The sequence below is a fragment of the Sander lucioperca genome, chromosome 18, assembly GCF_008315115.2.
Source record: "Sander lucioperca isolate FBNREF2018 chromosome 18, SLUC_FBN_1.2, whole genome shotgun sequence".
In the NCBI taxonomy this organism is placed as follows: Eukaryota; Metazoa; Chordata; class Actinopteri; order Perciformes; family Percidae; genus Sander; species Sander lucioperca.
The window spans coordinates 3,822,260-3,840,739 of record NC_050190.1 but is presented as its reverse complement, the minus strand read 5'-3'; the positions used below and the strand labels follow the sequence as shown (position 1 = coordinate 3,840,739).

General features: G+C 39.3%; 1 protein-coding gene across 2 annotated transcripts; it reads left to right on the top strand.

The window, feature by feature from the left end:
* Positions 1-540: 540 nt before the first annotated feature.
* On the top strand, positions 541-15,205 carry LOC116036793 (tumor necrosis factor alpha-induced protein 2). 2 transcript variants are annotated; one of them, XM_031280446.2, is made up of 13 exons: positions 541-664; positions 4,188-4,376; positions 6,709-7,345; positions 8,672-8,783; positions 9,591-9,713; positions 10,696-10,790; positions 10,918-11,010; positions 11,136-11,262; positions 11,974-12,093; positions 13,114-13,269; positions 13,485-13,606; positions 14,455-14,927; positions 15,024-15,205. In XM_031280446.2, exons 1-12 carry the CDS (start codon positions 613-615, stop codon positions 14,603-14,605), a joined length of 1,977 nt encoding a protein of 658 aa, XP_031136306.1. In that variant the 5' UTR covers positions 541-612; the 3' UTR covers positions 14,606-14,927; positions 15,024-15,205. The 2 variants fall into 2 exon arrangements, with proteins under 2 accessions (XP_031136306.1, XP_031136307.1); XM_031280447.2 differs by lacking the exons at positions 541-664; positions 15,024-15,205 and adding an exon at positions 3,311-3,393 and having other exon boundaries at positions 14,455-14,782.
* The last annotated feature ends 3,275 nt before the right edge of the window (positions 15,206-18,480 follow it).

The window sequence follows — 18,480 nt, the reverse complement described above, 5'->3', positions numbered from 1 at the left end:
ACCTAAACTTGCTTTGGACTTCGCTGTTTTCTAAGGAAGTGAAAACTTTACCTAATATTTATTTTTATTGTTTGAGGTCAATTTGTGATAAGCACTATATTGTGAGATGCTGTGAAAAGTAAACGTTTTTTCTTAAATATTTTTATAGTAGTTTTTATAGTTTTTTTGATCTGTGTATTTTGTCCGGATTTTGTGTGATTGGAAGTTGAATATAGGAAGTTATAACTGGATTTAACGAGGATAATAAATGTTTTCATGGTTTGATATAAAACTCTGAAGCTGAAGTTGATTTGAAAAAACAGAACTAGGAGTATTCTGCCCTGATAAATGATGTTCCTGTATTTAAGAATCAACAGTGTTTTGTGGGCATTTTAAACTGTACACATATCATTTAAAACCACTTATGTGTTCATCCTCACATCAAACGTGTGAGCTCTCAGAGGAAACATGCATAGGCGCAGAAACGGAAAAAGCGCACTTTCTCAATGCATGACTTAACCAACATCCTGACATCAAATGTGACTTGCACCTCATTCTCAGTTCAGTGTTGAATCGATCTGCTGAGACAGATGAACGCCACACACCTGTGAGTCGGGCTGCCATTTAGGAAGGATGTGTTTGACGCTCCGCTGCTGTTTCCCCTGCAGATCCTGCAGATCAGAAGGTAAGAAAAACTGCTTACAACATAGCATTGTCCAGGTGTAAAGTTAGCAACAGGGTTTATGCATGTCAAGTGTTAGTATTACCCACAACGCTGATGTGATCTGCTGTGGTTTTGATGTGGTGTTGGAACATTTACCATATAACTTTTAAGAAGTGAAACATGGGTTATCTGGATGAATCAGCAGCAGCAGGAACAGATAACACATTCAGAGAGTCCCTTAGACCAAACAACGTGACCTGACTGAGGAGAAGTCTTATCTTTGACAGACTCCATCTGCTGATGAAGATTATGTGAAACAACCAAAAGCTCCAGAACAGATATTACATTTCTAATTTTCCATCTCAGAATCAAACAATTTAGTTTTTGGGGATTTACATAAATGAGATTGTGAAAAAAATCAGAGTGAAAATGGATCACTGACTGATGTTTGTTTTATGACACCTGCACAGAAAGAAACATACCGTGGTGGTCGTGGTGTTTGTTTCTGTGTAACCACACACACACACACACACACACACACACACACACACACACACACACGCACACAAACACACACACACACACACACACACACACACAGGGGCGTAACTACCCAGTGTCAGAGGGTTATGCAGCAAAAAAATTTTACCATCGCTTTGGCGCCCCCCAAGGTGCTGCACCCCTATGCGCCGCATATTGTGCATACCCACTTTTTGCACCACTGCACATGCATGTCTAAAGTCCTGTTTTGTTTTATTTACTTTTGGTGGCAAAAAGGGTAAAACACAAAATGTGAAAAAAAAGTCAAGGGTCTACAGTAATTGCTTTCTGAAGACCCTAAATACAAAATGTAATGTAAATGTAAAATAATGAATAGACATATTACAAGGTACTGTACAAGGTTCAATTCTTTATCATAGTAAAATGTTAGCTGTAGCCCCTTCATGCTACACACACATAGAACATATAAACACATGTTTAAATAAGAATAGAATAAAACTATATGTACACTTACTCAATCCTTATATATACATATATATCTCTAGAGACTTTGGTTCGTTGGGAATGAGGGTAGTGTAGAATGGTAATGTGCAAAACCAGCATGACGTATAATTTATTATTCAATTTTATTTAAGTCTCAATGACCTGCATTTATATAGCGCATTTCTCCCTTACCAGACAATTTGCGTCTCATTCACCCATTTGCACACACATTCATACCCCGATGGTGGCCTGCCATCAGGAGCAACTTGGGGTGCAGTGTCTTGCTCAAGGATACTTTGACATGCAGACAGGGGATCGAACCATAAACCTTATGGTTAAAGGACATCCTGCTCTACCTCTGAGCCACAGCCACCCCGGTTACTCATAACGTCAAATCATAACAGTTAAGTTATCTCAGACACTTTATAGATAGAGTAGGTCTAGACCATACTCCATAATTTACAGAGACCTAACATTTCCCCCCCAAAAGCAGAACCTGGCCTAGGGGGAAGGTCATCTGGCTCGACCGGTTAGGGGTGACTGGTTTATTGTAAAGTACAGAGGATGAGATGATGAGGCCCACAGCCAGAGGGAAAATCTGCTCTGTATTCTGGTGGTAGGAGCGGATACTTCTGTATGGCAGACGGCAGCAGGGTGAACAGGCTGTTGCTGGGATGGGTATTGTCTTTTTTAGTTTCCTCTGGGCTGTGCGCAGGCACCTCACCTCACCAATACCACTGATGCACTGTAGATAGCTAGGTACCAATGATGTTCTGGGTGGTTTTAGTCATCCGCTGCAGAGCCCTCTTGTCCTGGACCGCGCACAAACCATGCTTTCAATTGCAAAGAACTTGGCACGGGAAACATTTCTTCTTAAGTTTCTTTAAGAAATACAGCCGTTTCAGAGCTTGCCTTACCATGGTGGAGATGCGTGATGATGACCATTTCAGCTGCTCTGTAGTCTCGCATTGCCAGACCTATCTCCACAGAGGTGCTCTGTGATGCAGATTCCCAGGAACCTCAAACTGTTCACTTTCTCCACCCTAGCTCCATTGATGTAGACACGTAGTTGTGTCAACAAGATAGGGAAATTCCTCTCATTATGAAGTCTCACCATTGTTTGAAATCCAGCCGATGATGTTACTCCCATCTATCCTTAAGTACAGTAGGGCTGAATGAGTGAAAGTACTTAGTTGCATTCCATTACTGAAAATAATCGTTAGTTGCAGCCCTACACGTATGGACACAACATTGTTTGATGGGTGAAAAAATTGCCATTTTTTGCATGCAAGTATGTTGACATCAATCTCTGACTCATTACTTTTTGGGGTATCTAGTCCTCAATTGGTGCTGGACAAATTATGTTTTTGGTGGCGCTGGAGGAGAAGTAAGGGGATCCCCAAAGTCTGTACACTGTGGACCATAAATGTCTGTACAGAAGTGCATTACATAGTGATATTTCCCTCTTAACTAAAGAAGAGTGGCCGACATTACCTCAGCGCTATGTGTGTCTGTGTGTCTGTGTGTTTGTGAGTGTGTGTGTGTGTGTGTGTGTGTGTGTGTGTGTGTGTGTGTGTGTGTGTGTGTGTGTGTGTGTGTGTGTGTGTGTGTGTGTGTGTGTGTGTGTGTGGACTTTCCACCACTCAGGGGAGTTATTTTTCACATACAACATCCTCAGTAGGAGGAGCCTGCTGGTGGTTTAAAGCCCCCCCCCCAGCTCAGTGCAGCTGTACAGTTCCTAACAGAGCAGAGACTGTGAGATCAGGGTGAGTAACTGAGTGAGGGCTGAACGTTTTTTATTACAGATTTCATCTGCATGTCTGGACTGGTTCATAGTGCATTTCACTCTTAAGAAAGTGAGCAACTTTAATCACTTTACCATGACTGTTAAATGTGCTGTGTGGACAGGCTGAGCCTTTTCACTTACTTATTTGTTCAGTCTGATTTAAAAAGTTGTGTAACATCTCTAGGATCAGTTTTAAAAGTTATTCATTAATGAAGACAAGAAGTGAATGTTATTATTGAAAGTTAGTATTTGTATTTGTTATTCTGCTTTTTTATTTGTATGTAGGCTTCTTTCACTTTGTATTATTCATGAATACACAGATTTTTGGAGATGCTTAGCTTTTATAAATACACTGTGATGAGAATACTGATGATATGGTTCTACTGGACACTAGGCTGTTAAATTGTGTAATTGTATTTTGTGATTTAATTGTTTGATTGTTTGTTTGTTTGATTGATTGATTGATTGATTGATTGATTGATTGATTGATTGATTGATTGATTGATTGGAAAAAATTAGCAAAAATTCTTTGATACCATTCTCAAAAAACTGTTCCTTATACTTTTATTTTGGAAATAACACAGGAAGCAAGTGTTAGGAGGCGTTAGTGAATTGTTAAGATAACTTTTAAACTATTATAAACTATAAAACAAATACCATTATAATTTAAAAGGCAAAGACAGACGTTGACAATTGACATCTAATTGACATTAAAAAAAATAGCCAAGTGAAACACTTAAGTACTTTCTTTAAAAAAATTTTTGTCTCCCATAGATTTATCAGACCGTCGGACCAGTGTCTCCTCTCGGATAACGATGCGGACCGAGACAGTCACAGACGGACTCAGGCTGCCGCTGAATGGTTGGTTTACCTTCGGGAGGAGCCCCAGAGGTCAGGCCGTTGTCAAAAACCCCTCCACGACTGATGGACACAGCTCACCCGGTGATGAGAAGACCCAAATCGGTCAGTTAAGTTCCATCAAAAGGCTGTTACATAATGACCATTTGATATTAAGCTAGCATGGTCTAATGGGACTGCAGCCCACTGTAGAAAGATAACAGTAACAAAAATGCTTTAGGAACCGAGATAAAGTTAACGTTAAGCTGTTGCTGTCAACTCAAATCACTTATAGTCTAATTTATATGGTGTTGAAAATACGATTATTGCAGGAATATTATAGGAATACCCGGTGGTGGAATGTAATTTAACGTTAACGTTAACGTTACTACTCAAGCAACGTTACTGTCAGGTATCAGACCTTTAGGGGGGCTCATGTGACATGGATACAGTGCCTTGCAAAAGTGTTTACTTGACTGGGTTACTGGTGCATAGCATTGGCGACAGCGACACAGGATATTATGTTTCTTTGAACCTGTAATTGTTTGTCCTCTGTCACTAACAGACACGTTTGCAAACTCTAACTTGAAGCACTAAAATTGATTTGACCTTGAGCCCCCCTAAAAAGGGTCTAAAATCCCCACTGGTTACTGTAAGCTAATGTTGCGTTTTCTTGAATTTGAGAAAGGAGAGTCTTTGTCCAATAAAGATTAACAACAAGATTTAATAACGAAATGACATGACAGAACAGGATATTACGCTGCAGCGGACTGCAAGATGTATTCCCCTCGTAGTTCTACATTTTACAGTCCCTAACATTTCTCACTTTCACCAGTATAGTCCCTTGAAGTTGTGGGCTGTTCCTTGGATGGAAACTTTTTCCATTGGTCTGTCATTGCCCAAAAGAAGGCGTTATTTCCTTAATCTAAACAACAGACGGCCCCCCCCCCAGCCAAAGAACTTCCTCCTGTATGCTAAGCGACAGATGAACTAATTAGCACAATAAGCTGCAGAGGGCAGCATGTTGATTGGGATGCAATTGTCCTGCCTGACTCAGCTGCAGTGTGCATTGTGAATACATCAAAACATAAAAGTACATTGATATCAAAGATCAGCATTGTTTTAACTTTTTAAAACTCAACACTACTTAAGTGTTTAACATATTCTTAGGTAGGCCTAGCCTACTTGTATTCAGTGGTGGAAGAAGTATGATCCTTTACTTAAGTAAAAGTACTAATAGCCTACCACACTGTAAAAATACTCTGTAACAAGTTGTCCTGCATTGAAAATGTTATTAAAGTAAAAGTATGTATCATCAGGAAAATGTACTTCAAGTATTAAAGTGCTCAATGCAGAAAAAAATCTCACATTTTAAAAACTGGAAACGATCCAAACAGTTCTGTCAATCAACTAAGTGTTTAATGGTCTAATCATCTCAGCTGGACTTTAGGCCGTTATATTGTTGGGTAGTTTGATTTATAATAAAACATCATGTTTTATAAACTACATGTGTTTTGTGTGCAAAAATCTTAATGTGTAAAGTAACTAGTAACTAAAGCTGTCAGATGAATGTAGTGGAGTAAAAAGTACAATATTTCTCTCTGAAATATAGCGGAGTAGAAGTAGAAAGTGGCATGAAAAGAAAAGACTCAAGTGAAGTACAAGTACCTCAACATTTGTACTTGAATAAATGTACTTAGTTACATTCCACCACTGCTTGTATTTTACTTAAGTATTTCCATTTAATACTACCAAATATTGTACTTTTTACTTTACTACATTTATATGGCAATAATATTTACTTTGCAGATTCAAAAATAGATATAGTCTTTAAAGTAATTTTCTGAACAATTTGGACAAATAGTCTTTCTACCAAGCTACCACGCTTTGACTGTCAATGATAAAGCACTATATAAATGTAATGAATTATTATTAGACAGAACTTAGAGAAGAAGAGAAATCACTTAAAGCAGAACACAAACTGAAGACCATCGTATCACTTCCCTATAGAAAAAAATATAAACAGGAAGAAATTGAAATACTTTCGGAAGAAAAACACTGAAAGGCTCAAATCCTAACACCTAAGTATGAGTTTTATGACAGCGTAAATGGTTATTTTGTTAATGGATTCATCATTTGAGTGTTTTATCAAGGAAAAAAAAGCCAAACATTTTGATAGTCCAAGCCTCCCAGATGTGATGATTTGCTCCCTTTCTTCTGTTACATGATGGTAAACTACATATGTTTGAGTTTTGCACTGTGCGTCTTACAAATAAAAAACTATTTGAAGATGGCACATTGGGTTGTAGTAAACTGTGAAACTGTGATCAAATGATTAAGCAAGATAGTACCTAGCGGATTAGTCGTTAATACTCATTAGCTACAGCCTTAAATATAATCTGTATTTCTTTTATCCATTATTTTATGCTAAACAACATCTGTAACTTTTCTCCCTCAGTGACCCTCACTTTTGAGCAGAGACTTGAGGCCCAACAGTTGTGTGAGGCTGGCCAGCTGCTGATAGAGAGAGAGGATCGTCTGTTCGGGGAGATAAACGATGCAGAGGCACTTACACATCATGAGGAAGAAGTAAACAAGCTTGCTGCAGATCACCAGGTCCTGCAAGGACTTGTACTGAAGACTCTATCTCTCAGCCTGGGGGAGGTCAGTTCGGAGGCTCTGACGTCTGCGGTGAAGGCCGTGAACCAGGATGAGGACCAGGACCAGCAGTGGACTCAGAGGGCTTGGACCCTTCCGGACTGGAGGCCCAGTGGATGGAAGAAGCTCCACGACTCCACGCTTCACAGCCTGGTGGAGGAGCGCTTAGACAACCCTGCGATGCCCCCTGCTGACAAGGGGAACATGTCTGCTATCGAGGCGGACGTCTGCAGCATGGGCTGGCAACTGAAGGAGGACCTGCTGTCTGTGGTGGACGAGGTCAAGAGTTGCTACCCGCCCGAGTGGAACATCAGTCATTTTTATGCCAGGTTGTACCACAAAGCCTTCAGCGCCAGACTCAGGAAGATCGCAGACTTTGGTCTGGAGGACAAGGACTGCACTGTCCTCCTGCACTGGGTCAATGAGTTTTACCCACTGTAAGTCATGACTTCAGTTTATGTTTGAAGTACTTATATTTCTATACTGTGATGCCAACTGCGATTCTTCCTTTCTGATTCTGGTTCTTTAACATTCTCGATTCCAATTCTTTGAGAGGTGGAGTTGAAGCGGATCACATGCTTATTTCACAGATAAGATGACAAGAGGAACATTTTATTTTGATTCAATGGTGATTTACAGTTTTAGCTGTCTTTTTCAACATAAAATAAAGCCACACTTAAGAGCGCCGCTTACTGTGCTCCATGGCTGCAACACAACAAGTGTCTGGAAGTATGGTGGAAACCAAAACTTAGTTATTTGTGTTAAATTTGGAACCAATGATCAGATTCTGAACCAAATTTTCCAAACGATTCCCTAAAAAAAAAAAAAAGTGAAGGCTACCGTAGCTGTAATACGTACTTTGAACTTTTTACTCTTTGTCCTTGCAGACAGTGGAATGAACATTTCATTCTTTAGAGCTTATTTTTACTGACTTTTCCTCTACTCTTTGCTTTTTGTGAATCACTAGATAATTTTACTTCTCAGGAAAAAATATTCAAACTAAAGAAAGAAAATCATAAAAGCGATCACAACCAGTAGACGTATGCAACCGGTCGTGAGGGGTTTCAAGTAGACATTGATTAGTTTTAAGAGGTCACAACAGTCATGGTTAAATTAGACATTTTGTCTTGTGCTGAATGCCTGCTGGAGACAATATGATGTTATGTAGAAATGCACACATTTTCAAAATATTATGAATTTCTCACTGTGTAGTTGAAATAGTTTCTTTAATCATCATCTCTTATCTAAATCTGTCCTTTGTGATTGTGTGATCAGTGTAATGACGGAAGCACCAGATCCACCCTTGACTGTTCATGTTGATTGAGAAACAAAGCAGCTTGTCTTAAAGTTGTGTAATAGTGTAGCAGTGAAAGCATTCCAGGAGTGGCACACATCCTGCAGCTCTGCACGCATAGTGCATTACATAATACCCCAGAATGTAATGCAGCAAAAAAGACAAATTGAGTTGGGTTTTACAGTTTGCTTTGAGTCGTTTTTACAGTCACTCCCTGATGTTCACAAACCAGTTCATCACACATCTTTTATTATTAAGTTGCTGCGAGTTCTTGTTTTGAAATTTTGAAACTGAAGTAGAAGATAAGGCATCGAGGGAAATCAGATGATGTACAATAAAACAATGTACAAGTATCTGTTATAATGATTTTCTGTCATCTAAAAGTGTGCAAAGTTCTCTAATTTAGTAGTAGTAGTACTAGCAGTACTAGTTTTCTAATGAAAGTTGTGATATCTGCTTTCTGTGTCAGAATCCTTCAAAAGCCGGAGCTGGCCAGTGAAATTGATTTTGAAGCTCTGGGAAAACTGCTGCCTGAAGACTTGTTGAAAAATCTGGAGGAGCAATACCTGAGGAAACAACAGGTAACCCAAGCTGCCTGCTTAATTTGAGTTTTTTCAGTTAGATCTTAGTTATGTTTGGCTGTTTTTCATTTTCGATTTGTTGGGTTAGGCAGCTTTACTTAACCTTTTACCTAACCTTTATTTAGTTTTTAGGTCTAGTTTGGAAGTTGTGGATATTCATGTTTATTCCATATTCAGTGGATGAATCCTAATTTTTTTTTTTTTGTGGGGGGGGGTCTCCTGACTTAATCTCAATCAACAGCACCACGCCACATTTTTCAATTATAAATAAGAAATCTAAAGGGTAGATTGCTGAGATTGTTCATGCTCTCCAGAGAATAATCCCTTTTCATTTTGTCTATATTATGACATTCTTTCAAGAAAACAGTTTTGAAAAGTTTGTTCGTTATTTCGTTTTCTGCATTCTAACACACTTTTATGCACCAATTTACGGTAGAAATACCTTTATTGTATTGTATTATATGTTGATACATGCCATTGCACATTTCTAAGTGGGTATATGGAAATCCTGGAGCTTTCTTAGTGGATAGACTGTGTATACCTGCGTATCACATAGACTACACCACTGGGCATAGCTCAATTATCAATATGATTGTTTCAACACTTATTGTGGGTTTCAAAGAACTCTGTAGTCGCCATTGCAACTTTAGAGTTACGGAAAATTCATTACATGAATCTCATATATGCTTGTGCTATGTAATGTGTGATGGGATTAATATATAATTAAATGTTCTGTATCCAAAAACATAAACTGTAGCATACAGCTTGTGTGTTAAAAGTGACAGCGGCATGTTGTTGTGCGTTCAGGATGATCTGACAACGTTCATCGAGCGCATCCTGGAGGGAGAGGAGCAGAAGTGGAAAAATGGAGTGGAGCCGACGAGAAGGGACGGCTGCTTCGTCAGTACTGTGGCCTACGACATCATTCAGGTACAGTTTCAATAAGACATCCCGCTTTTGTAACAGTACTTACCCTGCCACTATTAGGCTCCTTACTGCTCAGGCACCTTGCAGAGTAAACCTGTACTAAATGCACCTTATTCAAATGCACTTTATAGACTGCACAAGAGACTTTATGGGAAGTTGCAATAGCACAAGGTCTTTACAGCTTTTTACTGGTTTGAATGATTGTATATGTGATTGTCTTTTATGTGCTGTATGTATTGCCTTTTTTAAACTGACTGGCACCAATACAAATTCCAATCAACTGTGTTGACATGGCAATAAAGTATTGAACTGAACTGAACTGAACTGATGCTGTAATCGATATCTTTATAATGATGTATCACGGCAACGTGAAAGGTGTCTCCTAATAAATGATCACGTTGCTCTGCAACTGCTGGATGTGGAAATCAGCTGCTGTAAGCTTAAAACTTATTAAAGGGAATTCACACAGCTTGTTATTGCAGGTTTAGATCAAGCCTCGACATGTTTTCATGTCTTGTTTGCTTTTGATCCCAATCCCAATATGAAGTTGTTTTTTTTGCTTCATGTGATCATAAGAGAACAAAATGTAAAACATAATGGTACCAGTGTCCTCTGCTCTGCCGTTTAGACCAGGAAGGAGACAAGTAAGTTGAGGCCTGTCAGGCTTTTTTCCAACATAAAGCACTAAAGCCAAAACTGGAGCAAAAACGAGCTGTCCAAACCTAACCAACAAGGAAGACAGTGTTTATGTATTGATAGAAAGTCATTCATTGTCAGACCAAGGTCCCAGTGTGCAGAAGCAGCCATGCTCCTGCAGCCTGATAAATCCACAAGGCACTTACACTGCCGACGTAATGGCTTCAGTTTCTGGTGCTAGTTTGACTTTTTGGGAAAATGCTGGACGTACATGGCTGTGTCTCAGTCTCAGTGCTTTACAGTGATTTTTATTTGCTGTCATTGATCTGTGTCCTCCATCTGTCTTTAGCTTATAAATAGTACGGTGACATCGGCTGCAAAAATTGTGGGAGATCTGCACAAGGCCCAGAGCATAACGTGCCCTCTGAAAGATTTAATGCAGAGGTAAGAAGACTGAGGATTTTCTGTAAAATAGTGTCATTTTAAAATGTATTTTTGTGTTGTATCTAAGAAGAACAGCACTGTTGAAGTGAAAAAACAACTGTTTTCATTTAAATCCAAACTCCTGCAGGTACAAGATCTTCCAAAATGACGTCATGAAGCAAAACAAACCAAACAGCCAGCCGATTATCAAGGCGCACCTCGGCAGTATGGAGCAGTTCAGGTGTGTTTCTGACATTTAGCCATTGTGGCGTGATTAGACAGATGTCTAGCGTTATTAAGATTGAATTCTGCTTGATCCCACAAAAGAAAATATGGGCTAACGTGACTTCTGTGCTCCGTCTGCAGGGACGTCCTCGATAAGAATAAAGAGTTGTTCACAGAGGATGTGCGAGAAAGTTCACTGCATGTTCTGACTGACATGAAACAGTCTGCCCACGCATATTTATTAAAACCTGTGCACGATGTCCTCAAGGTGAGTTTTTTTACAACAAATCTTTTTTTTCTTTTTCTTGTCAACAAATCTCAGGAAAAGACCAAAACAAAACTGAATGTATCTACCAACTCATAGAGTGTGTGTCATAGAGCTCCGTTGTTAAAAACACATCACTGAGCCTCACTGCTGCACTGGATCAAATGTTCCTTCATTAGAATGAACACACACACTGTAGTTTATTTTGACCCAATCCCACATATTGTACACCGTCCTGCTGCCACAGAAAACTCATTAGAGCACCAAATGTGGATTAATTCGCCGCCGGAAATAGTCCCCAACAAATGCACTTTTTTCTTCCTGTTTGAGTAATGTCTGATAAAAAATATAGTATTTAGGGAATTACTGAGGCTTTTTTTTTTTTTTAGAGACTGTTTAATTTGTATATCTGGACCAAACATAGAATATTTTATATATGGATGTTTTTCAAACAAAGGCATGATAGTAAGAAACACTAGAGCAACAAAATAAAATTCATTGAAACAGAAATAGAAAGGAAAAATCTTAATTAAAGCAAGGGAAATGGTATGTTGAATTGTACAGTAGCTCTGAAGAACAACACATATATAGATCCATACAGTTTTTCAAATCAGGATATTTTCATTATCTGAAATGTCCTTTCTGTTGCAAATTCTCTACTACTGTGCATGAAAGTGTTACCTGTCTAACGCATCATATTTGTACGTCACACAGCCACAGTACCGCATGCTGGGAACCAACAACTGGCTGCATGAGGCCGTGTTTGATAAGCTGCTGGACAGCATTGAAAAAAAGATTCAGGATCTTCATGGTTCCCGTGAATCCTGTCACCAGGTAGAAACACACTCTTCAATTCAATCTAAAGGAGGAGCTGCTGGGTTTGACTACAAATCATGTTACATCCCATCCAAAGCACGCTGTACTTTAGATCAGGGGTGATTCTAGGATCAAAGCTTTAGCATTTTTTTAAACATTATTCTACTGTGATAACTGTGCATTTTAAAAAACTGAATTATTTAACTAGAAAGACACCAACAATTCTTAGAAAACTTTTTAACTTTAATGCTGAGCCACAGGGCCATTACTACAAAGGTCATGTGGTTTTACAAATTGAGTCAGATCCATGGAGAAGCCGACATTTCCAAAATGCAGCATCAATAACTTTTGAAAATTTGAGATTTATGCAATTTTGACTAATGGCTGACAAGCACTATTTCCTGAAAATGGCTCAGAATGCTTTTCTGAATGATCTAGGCAGCTAGATTTTGGGTTTAGTTTCACGATGTTGTGATATCCCTAGAGCAGAACTTAGCTCACAATAGAGTACCACAGACTTTTAAGCAATTATTTTTTAGGGGTGCCGGGATCAAGTTTAGGGGTGCTTCAGCACCCCTAAAAAGGGCTAAAATCACCCCTGGTTTAGATGTCTTAAACGTATTTTTCCATTCAGGGAGCCATTGGTTTCAATTTATTAACATATCATATGAAAATTAATCATGATTACTGTGATGGATGAAAACAACTCGAGCAAGTTTCTACGGTCAACACACTGATTTTCAAACCATAAAAAAATGAATGGAAACCAATGGCTGCCTGTATGTGAGAAAAATGAAATTTAAAATTCTGAAACACTTTTGTTTTGGTTTGTAAAACATTCCGAAATAATGTGACTTTTATAGCAAATAGACTAAAATATGTAAAATCACTGGCATTGTTCAATAAACTCACTTAGAAAGATCAAATGGAAATTAACTCTCTCAGGTCAGCGTCTTTGTTGGTTCTTCAAACTATTTGAAATGTGTTGCATTTTAATCTGAAACTTTATTTCTGATTTCATGATTGGATTCATTTCAGAAACTGATTGGCCAGCTGCACCAGGAAGTCGCAAAAGAATATGTGAAGCGGCTCCTGAAAGGACGAGTCAAATTGAAGGACAAGGAGCGGCAGCTGAAGGCCTACGGAATTGTAAAGGACAACGCAGAGAGTTTGCACCATTTATTTGACAAAATGGTGAGAATCGAGCACAAAATCGCTTGAAACTAAGTTTTAGATCTTGACAAAACATTCAATTTTGGTTGTAGTTCCATGTAATACGTCACTGGAACTGACCACAGAGCGTGATTAACAAGTGATCCAGGGAGAATCCACAGTGATTACAGAAGATAAAATCCCCAAAACAAGAAGCGTGTAGATTAGACTAAACTATGACTGCTCTTTCCTCACAGGGATCAGAGGAGGATTGGTGTAAGGAAATCCTGACCAAGATTGCAGAAGTGCTGAAACTCCAAGACCTCCCCGCCATACAGATGCAAGTAGTATCACTGGGAACTGCTTATCCTGACCTCAGGTAACCTTTGCTCTCTCAAAACATATACAGCGCACTGGTGTAATATAGCTCTCAAGTGTTAACAGACCTCATAAGGATATTATAGCCTCATGATCTTAGTGGTTGAGGATAAACATACCACTTTTCAGACAGAGCTGAGAGAGAAACAGGAAAGCTGAAATGTATCCAGCTGTTTCCTGGCAGCAGGATGCTGTTATGAGCTAAATGCAGACATGCTACAACTCAATTTTCCTCTGGAGTAGCCAGTGTGTCAGTGAGAGTGCTGTGGTACACTGAAACACAGGCACTCCAGTGAAATAAGGAGGTTTGAGCTGGTAAAGCTTAGTTGTGGTATGTCGGTTTATAAAATTCTGTAAAATAGGGTTAGGGTTAGGGTTTAGGGTTAGGGTTAGGGTTTAGGGTTAGGCGGCAGGGTTAGACTAGCGGCTAACCCTGCCGCTAGTCTCCTAAAGAGGCAGGGCCAAGTGACACAGTTACTGGGAATTACTCTGAGTCGGGGTGTCTCGTTGTAAAACGTCTCTGATTGGAACACTTAAAAAAACGAAACATTCGATTATTGATTTGGATGTTGACTACCATGGGAACGGTTGAAGCATTCGGGTCAGCTAAAATAAGGCTAAAATAAGGTCTGTGGGACCGGATTCATCACTCACTACTAACATAGTAGACACTGTAGATGAAACAGTGAAAAGATATTCGTAGCATTTCCTGACCTGATTAGATCACCGTATCTGATGCAACATCTTTCATTCTACAATCGGGTTCAGGTGTCTCTTAATTGGAATCATAAATTCACAGGATTAAAACATTATTTTTTTTAACCTGTCCTTCCCTTCTTTCACCCACAGTGAGAAACATGTTTCGGCTCTGCTCAAGCTCAAGACCAACCTCTCCAGAGCCGACAGGAAAATCGTCAAAGAGACTCTGTCAGACACTTTGAGGGAAACGGGAAGCACCGACCTTTCTCGTCCGTTTTTCTCTGGAGTTCAGGTCAAATGAGTTGAAACTGCATTCAGTTCTTCTCGTTTTAAAGCTGACTAAAATTCGGGTTGTATAGTATCGGGTTGTAAAGTATCGTGTATTATAGCGTTTGTGTGTGTGAAAATATGATATGAAGTTGGACACAGTTTGTTTCAAATATCACGTATGCTGGAAAGAATATTATCTGCAGACTTTAAAAAGATGAAATGAGTGTTTTAGTTATGTATAGGCTACAGTTCACATGGTGCATGTGCTGGTAAATATGGTGCTTTTTACTTCTGAGAAGTGTGTGTGTGTGTGTGTGTGTGTGTGTGTGTGTGTGTGTGTGTGTGTGTGTGTTGTGTGTGTGTGTGTGTTTGGGAAATTGGAAAATTGGGATCAGTGTTTGCAAGTGTAATTCTGAGATCCTCTGATTACTTTTTTAATATCAAATCAGTGTTAGTTTGTTATTCTCATAGTGTGTATATTTTTCCTAAAATGTGCAATAAAGAGAGAGGTCAAGCTATCATTTTTATAGTTTTTCATTTTTATTTCATCTGATAGTACAGAATATTGTTAGAGAAAGTGTTGAATGTAACTTAAGTTTAAAAATAAATTTGGTGAAACCTCTAAGTGATTAGATGTAAATTTCTTTTTTAAAAAAGAGTACATTGAGTGCAGTACATTTTTACCTTCGTTCATTTACATCAGCGACAAAATCACCTTTGTATATATAAACATAGACTTCTAGGTTTTACTGCAAATTCATGTGAACATACACTTACTCTTAATTCACGAGCACAAACTACAGTCTGAAAACATTAAGTGCAGGAACAAACAATATACTATAATATTCAGTGTTTAGACCCCTTCACGTTTTTCCCATTTTGTTATGTTGCAGCCTTATGCTAAAATGATTTAAATTAATATTTCCCTCATTACTATCACTATCACTATCCTGTGATGACAAAGAAAGAAAAAACAGAGATTTTTGTGTGCAAAGTTATTAAAGGTGCTCTAAGCCATGTTGGGTGACGGCACTTCTCGTTGACGTTCAAAGTATTTTCAAACAAAACGAGACTAGCTCGCCCCTCCCTCCTCCTCATTCCGTCCCCTCTCCCTCCCTTCCGCGCACTAACCCCCAACCCCCACCCCCAAATCCTTGTTGGTTATTGGCTGGAACGCTGAAACACTGTTTGTTATGTTTGGTGGTGCAGGTTGGCACAGTTTGTTTTTGTTGCTGTTTGTGGAGCCTGGGCTGTCTACAGAGACCGCGTTTTTTTTACAGTGTGTTCAGGGGACAGGCAGCTTGCGGATAGTGAGGAGATGTTTGCTGTATGTGACAAAAAATGGTGTAGTCTAAAAAACGTGTGACATCGCTTAGAGCACCTTTAAAAAGAAAGAACTGAAATTGACACTTGAATTTTAGCTCAGGTGCCTCTCATTGCTCTTGATCATATTTGAGATGTTTCTACGCCTTGATTGGAGTCCACTTGAGGTAAATTCAACTGATTGGACATGATTTAGAAAAGCACACACCTGTTTTTATCAGCTCTCACAGCTGACAAAAACCAAGCCAGACCAGATAGAAGGACAAGACAATTGACTTGTAGTCCAGTTGGTGGTTGTAATGCACCCAAAAGAAAAATCAAGCCATGAGGACGTATAGAAGGAACTGCCTGCAGATCTCAATGATACAGCACTGTGTTAAGGCACAGATCTGGGGAAGGCTACAAAATCGTAAACCCTTCCAGACCACCAAAGTTATTACAATTCATCCTGATGGGGAGCCTGAATGTTAGTACTAAATGTAATCCATCCAACAGTTGTTGAGACATTTTACTCAAAAATACACATTTCAAGCTCTTAAGGAACCTTTTAGAAAAAACATTTCCACAGGGAGGTCAGAGGTCAGGGCTCGTAATCTTCACCAGGCCAAGACCATTAAATGACGACAACATCATAAGCAGCCAGATCGGACCTGAACAATGCCGGGAAATCATTGAGCCTCTTGTGTGGGAATAGAGACTGTACACACACTGAGCTGAGGTGTTTCAGTTTATTATTTCTGAGTAAAAGCAGAGGAAGGATACAAGTCTGAGGCACATTACTGTCAGTGAGTAGTTTCCTGAAAGTCTGCCTGTTTGTATATTGGTGTAAGTGGAAGGATGTGAGGGGGTGAGAGGGATCGAAGGAAGATAAGCTCATTGAAGCCACTGGTGGTTGTAAGGAGGCTGACCTTGGTGGAAATTCTGCTGTTAGACAATAACCCAAATAACGCTGCTGTTTTAGTATTCAGTAATTAGGACCGCTGCCAAAGTGTCTAGGCAAAACAGTTGGGATTTCCCAACCTGACATTGGTCCAGGGCTGCCAACTTTTCAAAAAACCTTGGAGTGAGTTTTGGTGGGGCCAACCAAAATTTTACAAAACATTTTTTTTTTTGGCTCATTCAGCATCACACACACACACACCAGTGGTTCTAAGTGTAGGGACCAGGGTCCCAAAGTTAAATTAATATTGGTCTACCAAAGGGATCTACTAGGACCACTGAAATTCTAAAGAATGAGAAGCACTGATTTAAATAAATTCTAATCCTTCAAAACTAAATAAATAGAAATAACAAGTTTTGGACACCAGGGCCAAAGACCAAACCTCATTAGATTAGGCAGTGAGGGAAATTATTTTTTCAATCCAGGCCTTTTCCCACCACAAGGTCCAGCAGAAAATAGACTGAAAAATACCAAGAGCAAGACAAAAGACACAGCATGGCTCATTTTGTGCATGTGTTATATCACAGCCTTTCTCAAACGTTTTTTGTGCCAAGGCCCAGTAATGTTTGGCCCTCATCCTCAGTGCCCCACTTAGACATTTTTTGGGGAAAAGAAAGACTATTTGTTCATTTTATGAAACATCTAATGAATTATTACGTGTTACATTTAGAGATGCACAGAGGTTAGAGAAGCACAATAGTGGCCCAAAGTTTCCCAGTATGGTAAACTGCCAGCTCCCCCTGGTGAGCTGGCACAAACATCTGGACCAGTCACAGCTGGCCTGGCAACCCAATGGCATAGGTTTTGTTTCCAGATTTTGTGAGGAGACATATAATTTTGAGCATTAAACACTGAATTTTTATGCACTTATTTCAACCCTTTCTACATCAATTGATGCTGGAAACAATTGAAAATATAGAAAAATAAGGCCCTCAGCCATTCTGTATTACTTTCAACTATTCTCTTGTAGATCAACTTTTTCTAATTTAATGTGATCTCTGCTGAGTCAACACACATGTAGGCCTAATTTACTCTTCCCTCCTCTTTTGCATCTTTTGTTGGGGAAGTAACCTCTTTAAATGTGCAAGTGGCACTTATTCATCTGAATCATGCATTAATTTGTTTTAATTAATTTATAAACCCCTGGACTTCAATAGCTCAGATGTGTTTCAGCCAGATTTCTGCTCATGTTTAAAACTTTGTGCACATTCAAAATATAAATCCTCCCATCTGTGTTCTCCGAGATTTGGAGAGTTGTAATATAGTCTGCTGTGCATGTTATTGCTCCGCTGATATGGGGGCCTCCTGTCCTCTCTCTATTTGTCTTCCAACACTGACTAGAAAGTCCCTCCTGCTAGGCTTATCCTATTGACACTTTTTCCTCCGACAAAACTGTATGTGATTGGTCAATAGACCTGTCAGTCTTGGTACTGCAACTGGCCTACATCGGGATCGGTAGAATATTTTATTTTCATACACAATGATGAATAAATAGCCGTTACACCGTGGATGTATGACTCTGAAATTACTCGTACAAAGTGCATAAAACCTGAGGACTCTTTTTAAAGCTGCCGGCTAAAGGGTTACATCTACGGCAAGACGATGGGTTCAAAGCTTGCAAAGCAAAATGAAGGTACGTATGG

Bases quoted from the DNA above. Each gene is read 5' to 3' on its own strand.
- LOC116036793 (XM_031280446.2), top strand. From the start codon at position 613: ATGTGTTTGACGCTCCGCTGCTGTTTCCCCTGCAGATCCTGCAGATCA. The intron at 10,791-10,917 runs GTAAGAAGACTG...AAACTCCTGCAG, and splicing joins CTGAAAGATTTAATGCAGAG to GTACAAGATCTTCCAAAATG. The intron at 13,270-13,484 runs GTGAGAATCGAG...CTTTCCTCACAG, and splicing joins ACCATTTATTTGACAAAATG to GGATCAGAGGAGGATTGGTG.